This window comes from Neomonachus schauinslandi, chromosome 6, assembly GCF_002201575.2.
Source record: "Neomonachus schauinslandi chromosome 6, ASM220157v2, whole genome shotgun sequence".
Classification (NCBI taxonomy): Eukaryota; Metazoa; Chordata; class Mammalia; order Carnivora; family Phocidae; genus Neomonachus; species Neomonachus schauinslandi.
Genome location: NC_058408.1, coordinates 114,365,851 through 114,380,873, shown reverse-complemented (window position 1 = coordinate 114,380,873; position 15,023 = coordinate 114,365,851). Strand labels below are relative to the sequence as shown.

Sequence of the window (15,023 nt, the reverse complement as noted above, 5' to 3'; positions counted from 1 at the left end):
AGAGAGAGAGAGAGCACAAGCAGGGGGAGCTGCAGAGGGAGAGGGAGAAGCAGACTCCCTGCCGAGCGGGGAGCCCAATGTGGGACTCGATCCCAGGACCCTGGGATCATGACCTGAGCCGAAGGCAGACGCTTCACTGACTGAGCCACCCAGGCACCCCATCTTTTCAAGAACTTTTTAAAGACTATATTAGGAACACTTTTTCATTCCATTTAAAGCTCTTTGAACTCACCTAAAATGGTTGTATAACATTCTATTCTGTGGCTCTTTCATAATCACCTAATCCATCTCCAATTTTTTGGAGGCACAGACAGTTTCTATTTCTACTATGAATGCATTGTGCTGCGATCATGCGTGTGCACACCTAGACTTATTTCCCAAGCATGCACTCCCGGGCACAGACATTTGGGTGCCTGCTGAGCGCAGACCTACATGATTTCTGGATCCTACTCCCCCACCCTGTCCTAGATGTTCACTCTCCTAAAGGAGGCAGGTGCATGGCACATGACTGCAAAGTTGAGGGGCTACTGGCCATTTTCTTTGTGTTAAGATGCTCACCTCTTTGAGCTCCTCCTCACCTGGGAGTCTCCCAGCTGGATGAATGGAAGTGTGTGCTGCTTACAGCAACAGCCACCACAGGATTTTCCCCATGCGGGGAGAACACCGTATATAAACAGACACCCAGGGAAGCACAGGGGAGAACCATAAGCCCTTTCTTCTTCTTCCCTGGCTGAGCTCCCTACTGGGGCAGGGGTCTGTATATTGGGACGAGGAGATTCAGCAGCCCATGCCCACAGGACACCAGCACATGCTTTCCACCACCACCATCTCTGCAGATTCCCCCTCTGTTCTTGGAGCTGTGGGGCTTGGGGTAAAGAGAAGAGAAGCAAATGGGCATTACGACATTATCCCAAGTCCTATGCCACAGGGACCCCCAAATCAACCTGGGATCAGGGCCCAGCACCCTCACATCTGGGCGCTATTACTGCAGACTGGCAAGACAGCACGTTCGATGCAAAATCCAGTACTCAGGCACTAAATGAGACAACTTAGATCAGCGCTCAGAAGTTGTCATTTGGTTAAGGATACCACACTAGCTACACCTCAGGAGACAATGAAACTCACAGACAGGGAGTGTTTGAAGAAAAAAGGCACAGTGTGGTAGAAACACAAAATCTGGAATAGAGTGCATATGTCTGTGTGTGTCTGCAGGTTGTATTTGTGTGTGTGTGCATGTATGTTTGGATGTGTTCATGCCAAATGACCTCTGAAAATAAACCCTGGATTTCCAGCAAGCCAACTCAACCAAATTCCTCCATGAGAATTATACAAATAAAGAGTAAGTGTAAGCATCAAAAATGATTCAAAGTATTTTTTTTAGCCTGGGAAATAATGATTATTGTAGCTGTCATTTTTATAATCAGAATTCAGTGTAAAAAGTACTAAATATTTCTTTTACCCATTTTTACTTTAAAGCATTTTCTTCCCATGTATTTTGGGCACATACTGAGCGTGTATTTGTATTACTTGAGGACACTTTTAAGATCTCTCTGATATAGCAAATTGACAAGATAAAATTCTTACTGTTACAGCCTTAACATAAAATTCTTCACCTAACAGAGAGCCAAGGTCTGGAATAGGTTTCTCCTCATTCTGGAGAGCACAGTAAGGAAAAGAGTCTTAGCATTACCTACTTTAGACTGGCAGCATTTTCTTCTTCAAAATATTAATTTCATATTAAGTAAAACCAAGAAGTGGTTTAATTACGAATGAAAAATAGGTAAACTGATAAATGGAATACCTTGCTTTTCAACATCTGTTTCTGAAACATTGCCATTTCTGTCTTGGTTTTCCTGAAATAAAACCAGAGAAAAGAGAAATGAAATCCTGAAGACTACTGCTGTGCCCCCCACCCCATCACACAGACCCATAAACACACACACATGCATGTGACCCCCTGGAATTACTCATATACTGGAGTCTTAGATGCAAGTAGGGAGGGATGCTAAATCCTAAAGGACCACAATAAAATGCAAGTATTCATGGTCCCGAGTCAAAGGGGAAAAAACCCACAATCTTCCATTAAGTAGGACTTACAGTAATTACCAAAGATGATGCCAAAATGGGATTCAATAGCATCCCGGATGTCTGTGGTATGGGCCACCCTGGAGAGGGGACCAGGCACAGGATCTGGGGCTGGGCAGCCTGAGAGACTGGAGACCAGGTTTTCTAGCCAGCTTTTGACTTTGTCACTAGCAGAGAGGGCAGGATACTTACTTTTCCTTCCTCACTTCCTAAGGAATGTATTGAGGGAAAAATACTAAATAAAACCAGAGATTTATTGATAGTACATTAAAAATTCAAGTGTCTACTGAACAAATGAAATATAATTTTTTTCATTAAGTTTTATAAAGGATTTAAAGTGGATAAAAGATCCTGAGGTTACAGACTAGAGAATAAATCTGAATGTAGAAGGAAATGTCTTGCATTCCAGTGTTTGGAAGGCTGCCTTTTAGAATATCTTGAATCAGAATTGTTCAATGAGGACATGAAAAAACTATTAACAGATTTTTCCATATCCACTCCTAATCCAACTGGTTCCCCATTCTTTAAAAGGCAACACTGTCAGTTTGACGACACAGAGTTCGAACTTCATCACAGCAAACTCCCAGGGACTACCTAGATTCCGTTGGTTGGGAATCCAATATGGCCTCAGTGCTGTTTGGATTACATGGGTCACAGGCTCAAGCTTGCAGAAATTGCTGAGTTCAAGATATTTCCATTGTAAAACTTGTTACGAGATTGGTTGTACAATAATGCCCATAGCAGCGCTGGTTATGACTGCTCCATGGTAAATAATTTGTACAAACAGACAATGGCCATCACTTGGCTCTTTGCAAACACTGATGTCCAGATTATCCCACTGGACTTTTCTGGATGTCGGTGTGGTACTGGGTTAGTGGTGTCAATATGAACCGCTCCACTAGTCATTCACTCACTCATTTACTTACTCAATCAGGCTGTAGTTAAGCATCCTTTCTATGTACCAGGGAGAAACAGTGTTTCTTTTCTTCTGTTAAATGGCATCAAAAATTAATTATAGCACTCCTACATTTAACTGTGCACATGAGCTCTCCTGCCTGCCCATGCCAAAGCATTCCCAAAGCACTCCTGATGAAAGGAACATGAGAAGGAAAAGCAAAGGAGACACTTCCCTACACATTTCCTGCCTGGAAGCATCATTGTTTTGCTGCATCAAACTCTTACCTTGAGCCTTTCTGGACTCAGGGTCTCCAGCGGAGACAAGCGTCTGATGCGTTTCCTCATGCGAGCTGGTCCTTCTCTCCAGTCCAGTTCCCACCTGGAGCAAAGTGTGGCTTCTGCTGTTCGGCCCCACAAGCCTAGCTCCCCAAAGAGCTGCTCCTGAATCCTGGCCCAGGCGTTGGCTGCCTTGATTATGTCACATCTCTGTCTCTGGGAAGCAGAAGTACAGGGTCACTCCTATACACATTTTCTCATGGCCTTGGCCCCAAACCTCTGGGGGGTGAACAGACCAAGCCCTCTTAATTGTTCGAGAAAAATAACCCCCTCTAGGTGACCCTGAGCACCCTGAGGGTGTGTAATGTACCCTGGAGCCAGGAACAGGCTAGGAGAAGGGATCAGTTTTTTAGCTTTGAGACCATTTAATCCAGGTTGGAGGAGGAGAAAACCATATGCCTTTTGGCCTTCAGAGCAATGTGACTGCTGGGTGCTGTGCAGAGCACAACTGGTCCCAAAGGTCCTGAGACTATTCATCAGAGTAGACTGGACAGCTATTTTATAAACAGAACACAGAATCTCACCACAGTCCCTACTCTTCAAAATGGACAGGGAATTTTACCACAGACCCTATCCTTCAAAAATGATGCTGAGGATACTCCTGTCAGTGTCTGGACTGGAGGTGTGGGGGATTAGCAGATCTGCCAACAATTGGTAGATTTGAACAAGTCATTCCTGTCTCTGGACCTCAGCTTTTCCAACTGACGAATAAGAGGTTTGGTCTAGATATTGTCTAAGGGTCTTTTAAATCCTAATATCATAGGACTCTAGAATGTTGAAGAATTCTAGAATGTTCATAGAAGCTAAAACCTTTGATATTACTGAAAATAATCCCTTACCTATGAAATCTTCATAGTCTGCATATGTGACGCTACATTGTCACACCTTCTGCTACAGTGTAACTCAAACCTTCTAAAAAATACACCCCTAAACTGCTTTTGTATGCCACACTGAAGTTTTGGACCTCACCTGACAAGAGAACTTTGACACCTGTCAGTTTCAACAGTGGAATCAGCTTTGTCTGCAGGGTGAACTTTTCCAATTATTCAAATACTTAATGGTATTTGCCCTATATTTTGATTTTAAGTTTTCAGAAAACTGAAAGGTGAAAGCATTAATGACAAGAAGCATGGATCTCATAAACTTAACATAAAGAGAAAAAAAATCATTATCATATATTAGGGCTGAGCCCCTGACCTGCTGTATCTCATTTCCTCTACCCAGTGGCACCGTGAGTGACACTTGAAACTTCTAAGAATTTCTACTATCCTCATAAAGAAATCAAGTCTGGGAGAGGAGAAATTATTTCTCCAAAGATCACCATATGATAGAGCTGAGATTCAAACCCAGTCCATCTGAATCCAAAACCTCTGTTTAAGCCTGCCTGCTAGTTCCTTTCCTGAGGGTCTGACGTCATTCTATTAACTCATGATTTCTGATGCTACTACTTCAAAGACTGGCATGGCAGACTTAGAGCTAGGCCCTATAATTCTGGGCCATTTGGGACAGGTAGATCATTCTTGGAACTAGAAAATTCCCATGAAAAATATAACAGACAGGGTATCTGGATGGCTCAGTCAGTTAAGTGTCTGCCTTCAGCTCAGGTCATGATCTCAGGGTCCTGGGATCGAGTCCTGCGTCAGGCTCCCTGCTCAGCGGGGAGTCTGCTTCTCCCTCTCCCTCTGCTCCTCCCACTGATTGTGCTCTCTTTCTTTCTCTCTCTCAAATAAATAAAATCTTAAAATATATATATAATAGACAACACAGTGCTTAGTCCACGGTCTTTGGCGTCAGATGAATCTGGGTTGTCATGATGTTTCTGCTATTCCCTAGTAGTCTAGGAAGCTGAAGCCCCCTCATCAAATGCAGTTAATAATATTACAGTAATAATAAAACCATGGGTTTATGTAGGGCTTAAATGAGACAATGTTTTCAAGAGTTTTATATGGTGACTTGCCTCATAAACAGTATTATTACTGTGAATAAAGCAAATCCTATTGCAAAGCAAGATTACTTTGTTTCTCCACAGTTCTTTCTTTTTTTTTAAAGATTTATTTATTTATTTGAGAGAGCGAGAATGAGAGAGAGTACATGAGAGGGGGGAGGGTCAGAGGAAGAAGCAGGCTCCTCGCCAAGCAGGGAGCCCGATGCGGGACTCGATCCCGGGACTCCAGGATCATGACCTGAGCCGAAGGCAGTTGCTTAACCAACTGAGCCACCCAGGCACCCTTCACAGTTCTTAAATTCATATCCAAAATAGTTACAGCATTTTACATAATACTCTGATTGGTTAATAAGGAACTCCAGAAAAAGAATGTCTGTCCAAAGCCTTTTATAGGGATTAGGTTATATGAAATGAATACTCATTTGGGGAAAATACTTCAGCTCCCTGGAGATTGCTGCTGGGTTTGGAATAACCTATAGAGTTTCATAGAGGATGAACAATGCCAAACAGTGTTCACCCTGGCCTTAAAATTAGTCTTTTAAGAATATCCTCTTCACCCCAAAAGATCTACCTATACAGCCTGCGGGTTCACGGCTGCCTGAGTCTTCATCACAGGGCAAATAAGTTGTCTGGAATACCTGTGGCCAGACAGATATGTGTCAGTGCTGAGACCCCTCAGAGATGAGTGACAGAAATCTACATGATAGAAATCTACAAGTAGTCCCAGGACAGAGGACATGAGATGTCCAAACAGCAAAAGCCCTGAGTTCCCACACCTGAAAGGTGCTCTATGATGCCCATGGTTCTGCACCAGGTAAGGTCCTCTTTCAGTTTAAAGCTTGAGCCAAATGCCACACCAGAGACTCAGAGGCAGGGTTTCTGGTATGTTAGAGGTAGCTATGATTTGGGGCTGAATGGAAACTTTTGGGTAGCATCGATGAGCTTTTCCTCTGGGCAACCAGCCTGTCCCTTCTTTTGGTCCCCCATGCTTTGGAGGGGCTGAGCCCAGCCCTGGCTTCAGTTTTGAAGGGCATCTAAGTCTGGCTAATCCAGGGGGTGGAGGGTGATTATAGGATGGGCTAGTGTGCATCATTCCCCGGGACTTGGAATGGTGCTCTCTGCAGCCCATCTGGAGCAGACAGTGCAGAGAGGTGGATGTATGGGTACACAGTCTGACCACCTGCCCCGAGCCAGGGTGCCTTTATGTGCATTGGCGGTGCCCCCTAAGGCAGAGACAGCCCACAAGCATGTAGTTCAGCAAGAAGACACGGCCTTTGTACCAGTTAGAGAGTGGTTCCCAGGCTTTACATGAACCCTGCCTACTTCTAGGATGCACAGACTGAGGAGCAGAGTGTGAGTTCACCTCAGCTCACATGCTCCTCATCCATGTTCATTGGTGCCCTGATGTTGTAGGAATCTCATACATAGGTGTGCGTGTGTGTTGATGTGAATGTGGGGGGTGTGTGGGAGTGTGTGAAATAGAGGAAGAGGGAGAGAGAGGAAACTGACTGCTTAGAACAGAGCTTGAGTACCTGGATCCAGCTCTTCTTGAAGACTGGCTTCCTCTAGATTTTTTAGTACGACATAATAGTTCATTTACTGCCTAAGCCAGTTTGAGCTGAGTTTCTGATATTTGCATTTGAAAGAGCAATGACATCGCTGCTATGAACATTGTTGTGCAGGTGCCCCTTCAGATCCCTACATTTGTATCTTTGGGGTAAATACCCAGGAGTGCAATTGCTGGGTCATAGGGTAGCTCTATTTTTAACTTCTTGAGGAACCTCCACACTGTTTTCCAGAGTGGCTGCACCAGCTTGCATTCCCATCAACAGTGTAGGAGGGTTCCCCTTTCTCTGCATCCTCGCCAACATTTGTTGTTTCCTGACTTGTTAATTTTAGCCATTCTGACTGGTGTGAGGTGGCATCTCATTGGTTTTGATTTGTATTTCCCTGATGCCAAGGGATGCTGAGCATTTTTTCAATAGCCAAACTTTGGAAAGAGCCAAGATGTACATCGACAGATGAAAGAATAAAGAAGATGTGATACATATGTATATGTGTGTTGTATACACACACACACACACACACATATACATACAATGCAATATTACTCAGCCATCAAAAAGGATGAAGTCTTACCATTTACATCCATGTGGATGGAACTGGATGGTATTATGCTGGATGAAACAAGTCAATCAGAGAAAGATAATTATCATATAGTTTCACTCATGTGGACTATAAGAAACAGTGCAGAGGATCATAGGGGAAGGGAGGAAAAATTGAATGGGAAGAAAGGGAGATGGAGAGATGAACCATGAGAGACTCTTACCTATAGGAAACAAACTAAGGGTTGCTGGAGGGGAGGTGGGTGATGGGATGGGGTAACTGGGTGATGGGCATTAAGGAGGGCACATGATGTAATGACACTGGGTGTTATAAGCAACTGATGAATTACTGAACTCTACATCTGAAACTAATGAACTATATGTTGGCTAACTGAATTTAAATTAAAAAAAAAAAAAGAAAGAGCTGTGACAAACACTTGATGGATATACAGAAACTGAGCAAGAAATGGCAACAGCCTGTTGGCCCCTAGAGAACTCAAGAGTGCGACAGATACTCTCACATACTAAAAGAAAGGTTACTTCTGGGATGGAAGACTTCTTGCAAAGAGCTTTAACCAGGAAAGCCTGGAATGTCTTAAAAACATCACAGAAAGAATGAGGCATTTCTGCACATTATGGTAAGGACTCCCCATAAGAACAGGACAGTCTGGGTATACAACAGAGCAGAACCAGAGCAGCTGTGCCATAAGGAAGAGAACAAATATAATGTGGAAAAGGCAAAGGGGAATCTGGGCAGGGCCAGAGGAGAGGAAACAGTTTTTGCCAGTACTTCTGGAGTGACAAGAAACTGGGGAGACTGAATATTAGAACTGCCTGATTTACTGGTAATATAATGATGGGATATAATGATGCTTGGATTTACTTCCAGGGCATTGGGTAATGTGACCTTGTCATGCTGTGGGCTCCTGCCATCTGCAGAGAAGTCTCAGTTGTGGGTAAAATGCCAAGTTAGAGAAGTCTTACACCACCTATTACTGAAAGCCCTGTGGGGCCAGAATCCCTGAGTCTCACTAGCACCACCCTCCTGGGGAGACCTCATTGAGTACACTTGGGAGAAGCTGTCTTTGAAGAACATGGCAGGTTTCACAAGTCTGATCTCTTTACAGAGTCTGGACATGGCTTTTTTGGAAGTGGAGTGGGGCTTGCACTGGGAAAATGTATTGCCCTTTATAAAAGCAGGATGGATTCTCCAGACCCCATTATCTCTGGCAGAGGTGATTACCTCTGTATTCCTTTAAATGTTGAAACAATCTGTCTTAAATATTTAAACACTTGGAAAGTATCCTTATGGATTAGCCTCAAAATGCTGATTTTCTCAAAAACACCTTAAACAGTAAAACTCTACACAGCTTTATCAAGTACTCTCTGAACCCCATTCAGTCCCGCTGCTGAAAATGAGCCAGGCGAATGTTCTAGAAGGCTGTATACTTTCCTTCTGGGCTCAGAGCCTCTGCTGAGGTCCTGTTCTTTCCCGCATGAACTTTCAATCTCAAAAACTCCAGCAGAAACTTACAAAGTACCACACAGCACATCTCTCCTAGCCATAAGCAAATCACCCAGGCTCTTTCAACCATAAGAAGAGAGATGCTGGGCGCCTGGGTGGCTCAGTTGGTTAAGCGACTGCCTTCGGCTCAGGTCATGATCCTGGAGTCCCAGAATCGAGTCCCGCATCGGGCTCCCTGCTCGGCGGGGAGTCTGCTTCTCCCTCTGACCCTCCTCCCTCTCATGCCCTCTGTCTCTCATTCTCTCTCAAATAAATAAATAAAATCTCAAAAAAAAAAAAAAAAGAAGAGAGATGCTCACACTCTTGACTGGATGCTGATTTGGACATTTAAACAAACAACATCCTCTGTCTTGAAATGGAACAAGTGTGGCAAGGATGTCCATAAACAAAGAATGCAATCTTAAACAATTCATCTTATTTTTCCCCCAATAACAATTGAATTTATTAGCCATGTTGCTTGTCCTGAAAGAAGTCAGTGAATACAAATGGTGGGACACTGGATATGCAAGGGTCTGTCTGAGGGGCACAGATAACATGCAAATAAGCCAGCAGGGCACCCATCCCACTGTGCAGTGCAGTCAGCAATGTTGGGGTGGGGGAGATGCCCCTGATGAGGCCCTTCTCCAAAATGAGAGTCTATTTAAGACCAGCCTGTGCTGCCAGAGAAACGAGAATGCCTCGTGATCACTTTGACAGTAGCATGTCCTGTAGTCCCCCAGACTCCTCTTCCACCCCTGTCAAGTCTGATAAACTGCCCCCCCTCCTTACAGAATAGCCAGAGAGGCTGTGTTGCTAACCTGCATGTTTCTGGGGCCCAGGCTGCACATCTCATGGATCCCTAGTCCCAGAGCCAGGTGGGGGCTCCTAAATGAGCTTATATAGAGAGAATTAGACCAGGTAACTTGGCTTAAGTTGATCAGAACCTATTTTGTTTCCCTGACATTTGGGCACCACTGTTTCACCCTTCCTTGGCCCCTCACTCCAGGCACAGCCCATGGTTCCTTACACCCTACTGCTCTTCTTTTTAGAGTAGAACATCCTAGTATTGACTTCATCACCTTGCTTGTGGTTATTTCTCTACTCTTGGTTCCTCTACTGAGTTTTAAGAATCTTTCAGGCACAGCAGTGGCATTATAATCTCTGCTTTTCCTATACCTAGCATAGTCTTTGGAACAGAGAAATCATAAAGAAAATAATATATTTAGTAAGGTTTTAATACTATATGTTGTGCTCTATTATTAGCAACCATTTTTAAACAACATTTTATTAACAACAACATTGACTAAAGATGAATTTCTTGGCCATTCCATAACCACACATGTATTCCCTTCCAGCTACTTTTGGGCGCTCTACACTTGTTCTTTAATCTTCACAGTTAGGCAGTATGATCCCGTCTTGAAGATGGGGACCCTGAGGTTCAGACTGCACGCATGGGAAGAGGCAGACCTGAGACTCAACTAGAGATCTCATTGGCATAACAGACAATGCTCTTTATTCTGACTGTCCAGAAATCACACCTAGAGAGGTGTTTTAACTATTTAAATCTGCCCTGATGAGTGGTGACCCCTTGCATTTCAGAGAAAATGCAAAAGCCCTAAGGTGGCAGCAAGCCCTGCATTCTCTGGTCATGCCTCATCTTCACCCTTGTTTGTCCCCAGCTCAGGTCACCCAGTCACTTCTTCTTCCAGTTAACTGGCCACATCCAGCTCTTTCCTGATCAGGACCTTCCCACATGTCCTCCCTTAGCCAAAAATACATCTTCAAAATACTTCAGCCCATCTTCCTCCTCCTTCAGGTCTCAACTTAATGGTCACTTTCTTGGAGGGGGCCTCTGATCTGCCCAAGTTAAATTCTCCCCACATCATAATCTCTCATTGTACCTATATTTGCCATGTCTCTTGCTTATCATGAGTAATAATGATCTATTTATTTGTGCAGTTATTTAATACATATCCCTCCATAGAGGTACAGTGAAGCTACCAGAGAGTGAGGCCCATGTCTGTTCTCTGTACAACTGTGCCCCTAGCTCACAGCACAGGGTCTGAGGCACCCTGGGCTCTTGACACCTATTTACTAGTGGACGAATTAGTAGATGAGAGGATAAACATGCCACCTGTCTCCTCAGCTGCTCACAGCATGGGTCCAAATCCACTGCACAGGTCATGCAAGAAGAACTGAATCACTGCTGACCAATTACTGACTTAGCCAACTAGAATTTAAACCGAAGGCCTTTCTGATTCTTTATTTCAGATTCAAGATAGATTCCAGTCTTCTGTGCAGAGAAAAGAGCTCGTTTATTACCTGTACATGATCTTTGTATAAAGATGCATATAGTTCCTGTCCTCTTCTTCTGTAGTTCTCAATACATGACACAAAATCCTGGAAAAGAGAGGAAACAAGTCACAGCTTAATGACAGTTGTGATTTTAGATGAGAACTTCTCTACTCTGACCAATTATCAGGGGAAATAACAGTTACAAGTTTTGTTGGTCAAATCAATCACAACCTCATAAATCAAGACTTCACCTATGTTGATACCACACACACACACACACACACACACACGTCTATGGGTTACTTCCACTTCCAGCTATGATGACCTAGCTTATAACAGGCCAATCTTCCTCCCAAGGATAACTAGAAAAGTCATATTCAAATAATCTGCTTTAAAGATTTTTTTTTTTATTTGACAGAGAGAGACACAGTGAAAAGACGGAACACAAGCAGGGGGAGTGGGAGAAGGAGAGGGAGAAGCAGGCTTCCCGCTGAGCAGGGAGCCCGATGCGGGGCTCGATCCCAGGACCCTGGGATCATGACCTGAGCCGTAGGCAGACGCTTAACCGACTGAGCCACCCAGGCGCCCCAATAATCTGCTTTAAGATAGCAGAGAGCTACCAAGAGAGCCAAGACTTAAGGAGTCAAGATCTTGGAGATAAAGAAAACTCACTGAGATGTGTCCAATGACCGATATCTATGATTTTTTTGCCCCTGAGATATTTGCAAGTTTGCAAATAACACAAAAGGTTGAGAAGTCAAGCAGAAAGTGATGGCTAAAAAGCAGAGAAGCTTAACAGAGCTTTTGATCCTTTCAGGTGGCTAAGAAGACAAGAATTGGAATTCAGGCTCACCAAGACATGTAGACCATAAGGGACCAAGAGTCCAGAAATAGGAGAGTAAAGACAAGTAAGCCCAGCTTTCTGCACTGATGTTCTTTAAGCAGCTGCTGACTCATAAGCAGTGTGATTTGTAGAAACCAACAGGAGATGGGTTTTAAAGTGGGATTTCTGAAGAGCTGCACCATAGGAATAAAGGCAAATTGGAAATAGATCAGGTCTTAGAAAGCTGAAACCCAACTTCCAATGAGCTTAACTTCTGAGTACATTATGGTGATCTGCCCCCACTCCAAATACATGCCAGAATACATCTGCCCCACTCCAAATACATGCCTTCTCCTTTCTGGAGAAGGATCAAATGGAGAATTTTCATACAAAACGTTCAGTGGTCAAGCAGAAATTACCAAAAGGGCCCATAAAAAGGGCCAACAGAAAAACAGATAACAAAAAATACCCACATGTACCCAGGTATTAGAATTATCACACATGGACCTTAAAATAATGCAAATAATATGGTCCAAAAAAATGCAATATGAGACTTTTGCATGAGATATGGAATCTATGAAAAATAACCAGATAAAAATTCTAAATCTGTGAAATGAACTAACTGAAATTAGAAACTCCATAGGGAAGTTTAACAGCAGAGTGGATACACCTGAACAGAGGGTAAGTGAACTTGAAGAAATATTCTTGCTAAATATGATGAGATAAAAATATGGAAAATATTTAAGAGATAAATACAGTTAGATACATATATAATAGACAAAGCATCTAGCATATGTGGACTGGTGTCTCAAAAGGAGAGGAGATAAAAGAATGGATCAGAAGCAATATCTGAAAAGTTTATGAGAATCTTCCCAAATAGATGAAAGGCATTGATCCACAAATTTGAGAAATTCTATAATCCTGAAATAAGAAATATATAAGAAAATCACACATAAACCCATCACAATGAAACTGCAAAAAAAAAAGACAAAAAATATTCAAAAAGACAGAAAAAAACATTATATTATCTTTAAGAAGCGACAGTAAGAATTAGAGGCATTGAAAAATGAAACATTTTCAATTCCTGAAAAAAAACAAAACAACAAAAAACCCTGACAAACTCAAAGTCTCTACCCAGTGAAAATATCTTTCAAAAATAAAGACAAACTAGGGGCGCCTGGGTGGCTCAGTCGTTGGGCATCTGCCTTCGGCTCAGGTCATGATCCCAGCGTCCTGGGATCGAGTCCCGCATCGGGCTCCCTGCTCAGCAGGAAGCCTGCTTCTCCCTCTCCCACTCCCCCTGTTTGTGTTCCCTCTCTCGCTGTGTCTCTCTCTGTCAAATAAATAAGTAAAATCTTTAAAAATAAATAAATAAAGACAAACTAAAACATTTTCAGGTGACACTAAATGTGTCACCAGTAGAACTGTGTAAGTGACTGATATGAGGAATTCTTAATTGCAGGAAACAAACTGAGGGTTGCTGGAGTGGGGGGTGGGGGGGGAGGGATGGGGTGACTTGGTGATAGACACTGGGGAGGGTATGTGCTCTGGTAAGCGCTGTGAATTGTGCAAGACTGTTGAATCTCAGATCTGTACCTCTGAAACAAATAATGCAATATATGTTAAGAAAAAAAAAAGAAGAAGAAGAAGAAGGTAGCGGGAGGGGAAGAATGAAGCGGGGGAAATCGGAGGGGTAGATGAACCATGAGAGACGATGGACTCTGAAAAACAAACTGAGGGTTCTAGAGGGGAGGGGGGTGGGAGGATGGGTTAGCCTGGTGGTGGGTATTGAGGAGGGCACATTCTGCATGGAGCACTGGGTGTTATGCACAATGAATCATGGAACATTTCATCTAAAACTAATGATGTAATGTATGGGGATTAACATAAGAATAAAAAAAAAAAGAACTGTGTAAGTGAAACACTGAAGGAGCTTTTTAGGTAGAATAAAAATAATTCCATATTGAAGTCTGAATCTTTGGAATGAATGAAAGACTATGGAAATGGTAAGTATATTAGTATATCTAAATGAATATTGGCTGTTGGAAAATACTATAGGAATAATAATGGGATTTGAAAATGGGAATTGAAAAATGAAGAATTAAAATATATGAAAAAGTAACAGAAGGTGGGCAGAGTAAATGAAATAGTGCTCTAAGTTTCTTCAATTAAGAATGAAGGGGGGGAATCGGAGGGGGAGACGAACCATGAGAGACTATGGACTCTGAGAAACAAACTGAGGGTTCTAGAGTGGAGGGGGGTGGGGGGATGGGTTAGCCTGGTGATGGGTATTAAAGAGGGCACGTTCTGCATGGAGCACGGGGTGTTATACGCAAACAATGAATCATGGAACACTACATCAAAAACTAATGATGTAATGTATGGTGATTAACATAACATAATAATAAAAAAAATAAAAAATAAAAATAATCTCTAAAGGCTGATACCAAAAAAAAGAATTTGGAAAAAGGGTCTAATTTACATTAGACTCCAATAGAGCAAATGTGCATGCTGCTATAATTTCTAGGGTAACCACTAAAAACAAAATAAAAGATGTGACTTTCAGCTAATAGAAGGGAAGGACAATAACTTAAAGTAGTTGATAATATGTTGAAAGAGGGAAAAAAAGGAATAATTAACAGATATAAAAACAAAAAATTTTAGGGCGCCTGGGTGGCTCAGTCACTAAGCGGCTGCCTTTGGCTCAGGTCATGATCCCAGGGTCCTGGGATGGAGTCCCACATTGGGCTCCCTGCTCAGCGGGAAGCCTGCTTCTCCCTCTCCCACTCCCCCTGCTTGTGTTCCTGCTCTCGCTGTCTCTGTCTCTGTCAAATAAATAAATAAAGTCTTTAGAAAACAAAAAACAAAAACAAAAAATTTTAAATAAGATGGACTTAAACTAAAATTGTCATTAATTACATTAAATGTAAATAGACTAAATGCTCCAAATAAAAGATAAACAGAGTCACATTCTATCAAAAAGTAAAACCTAAGTAAATGTTACTTACAAGAGACATTCCTTGAAAATAAGGA

The 15,023-nt window shown here is 42.6% G+C and overlaps 1 protein-coding gene across 1 annotated transcript in view; it reads right to left on the bottom strand.

Moving 5' to 3' along the window:
• WDFY4 (WDFY family member 4) overlaps positions 1–15,023 on the bottom strand; it is a 277,946-nt gene that overhangs the window by 109,828 nt on the left and 153,095 nt on the right. Inside the window, 3 exon segments of the mRNA XM_021699514.2 lie at positions 1,802–1,853; positions 3,268–3,474; positions 11,195–11,272. Of these exon segments, the coding sequence (XP_021555189.2) occupies positions 1,802–1,853; positions 3,268–3,474; positions 11,195–11,272 (337 nt within the window).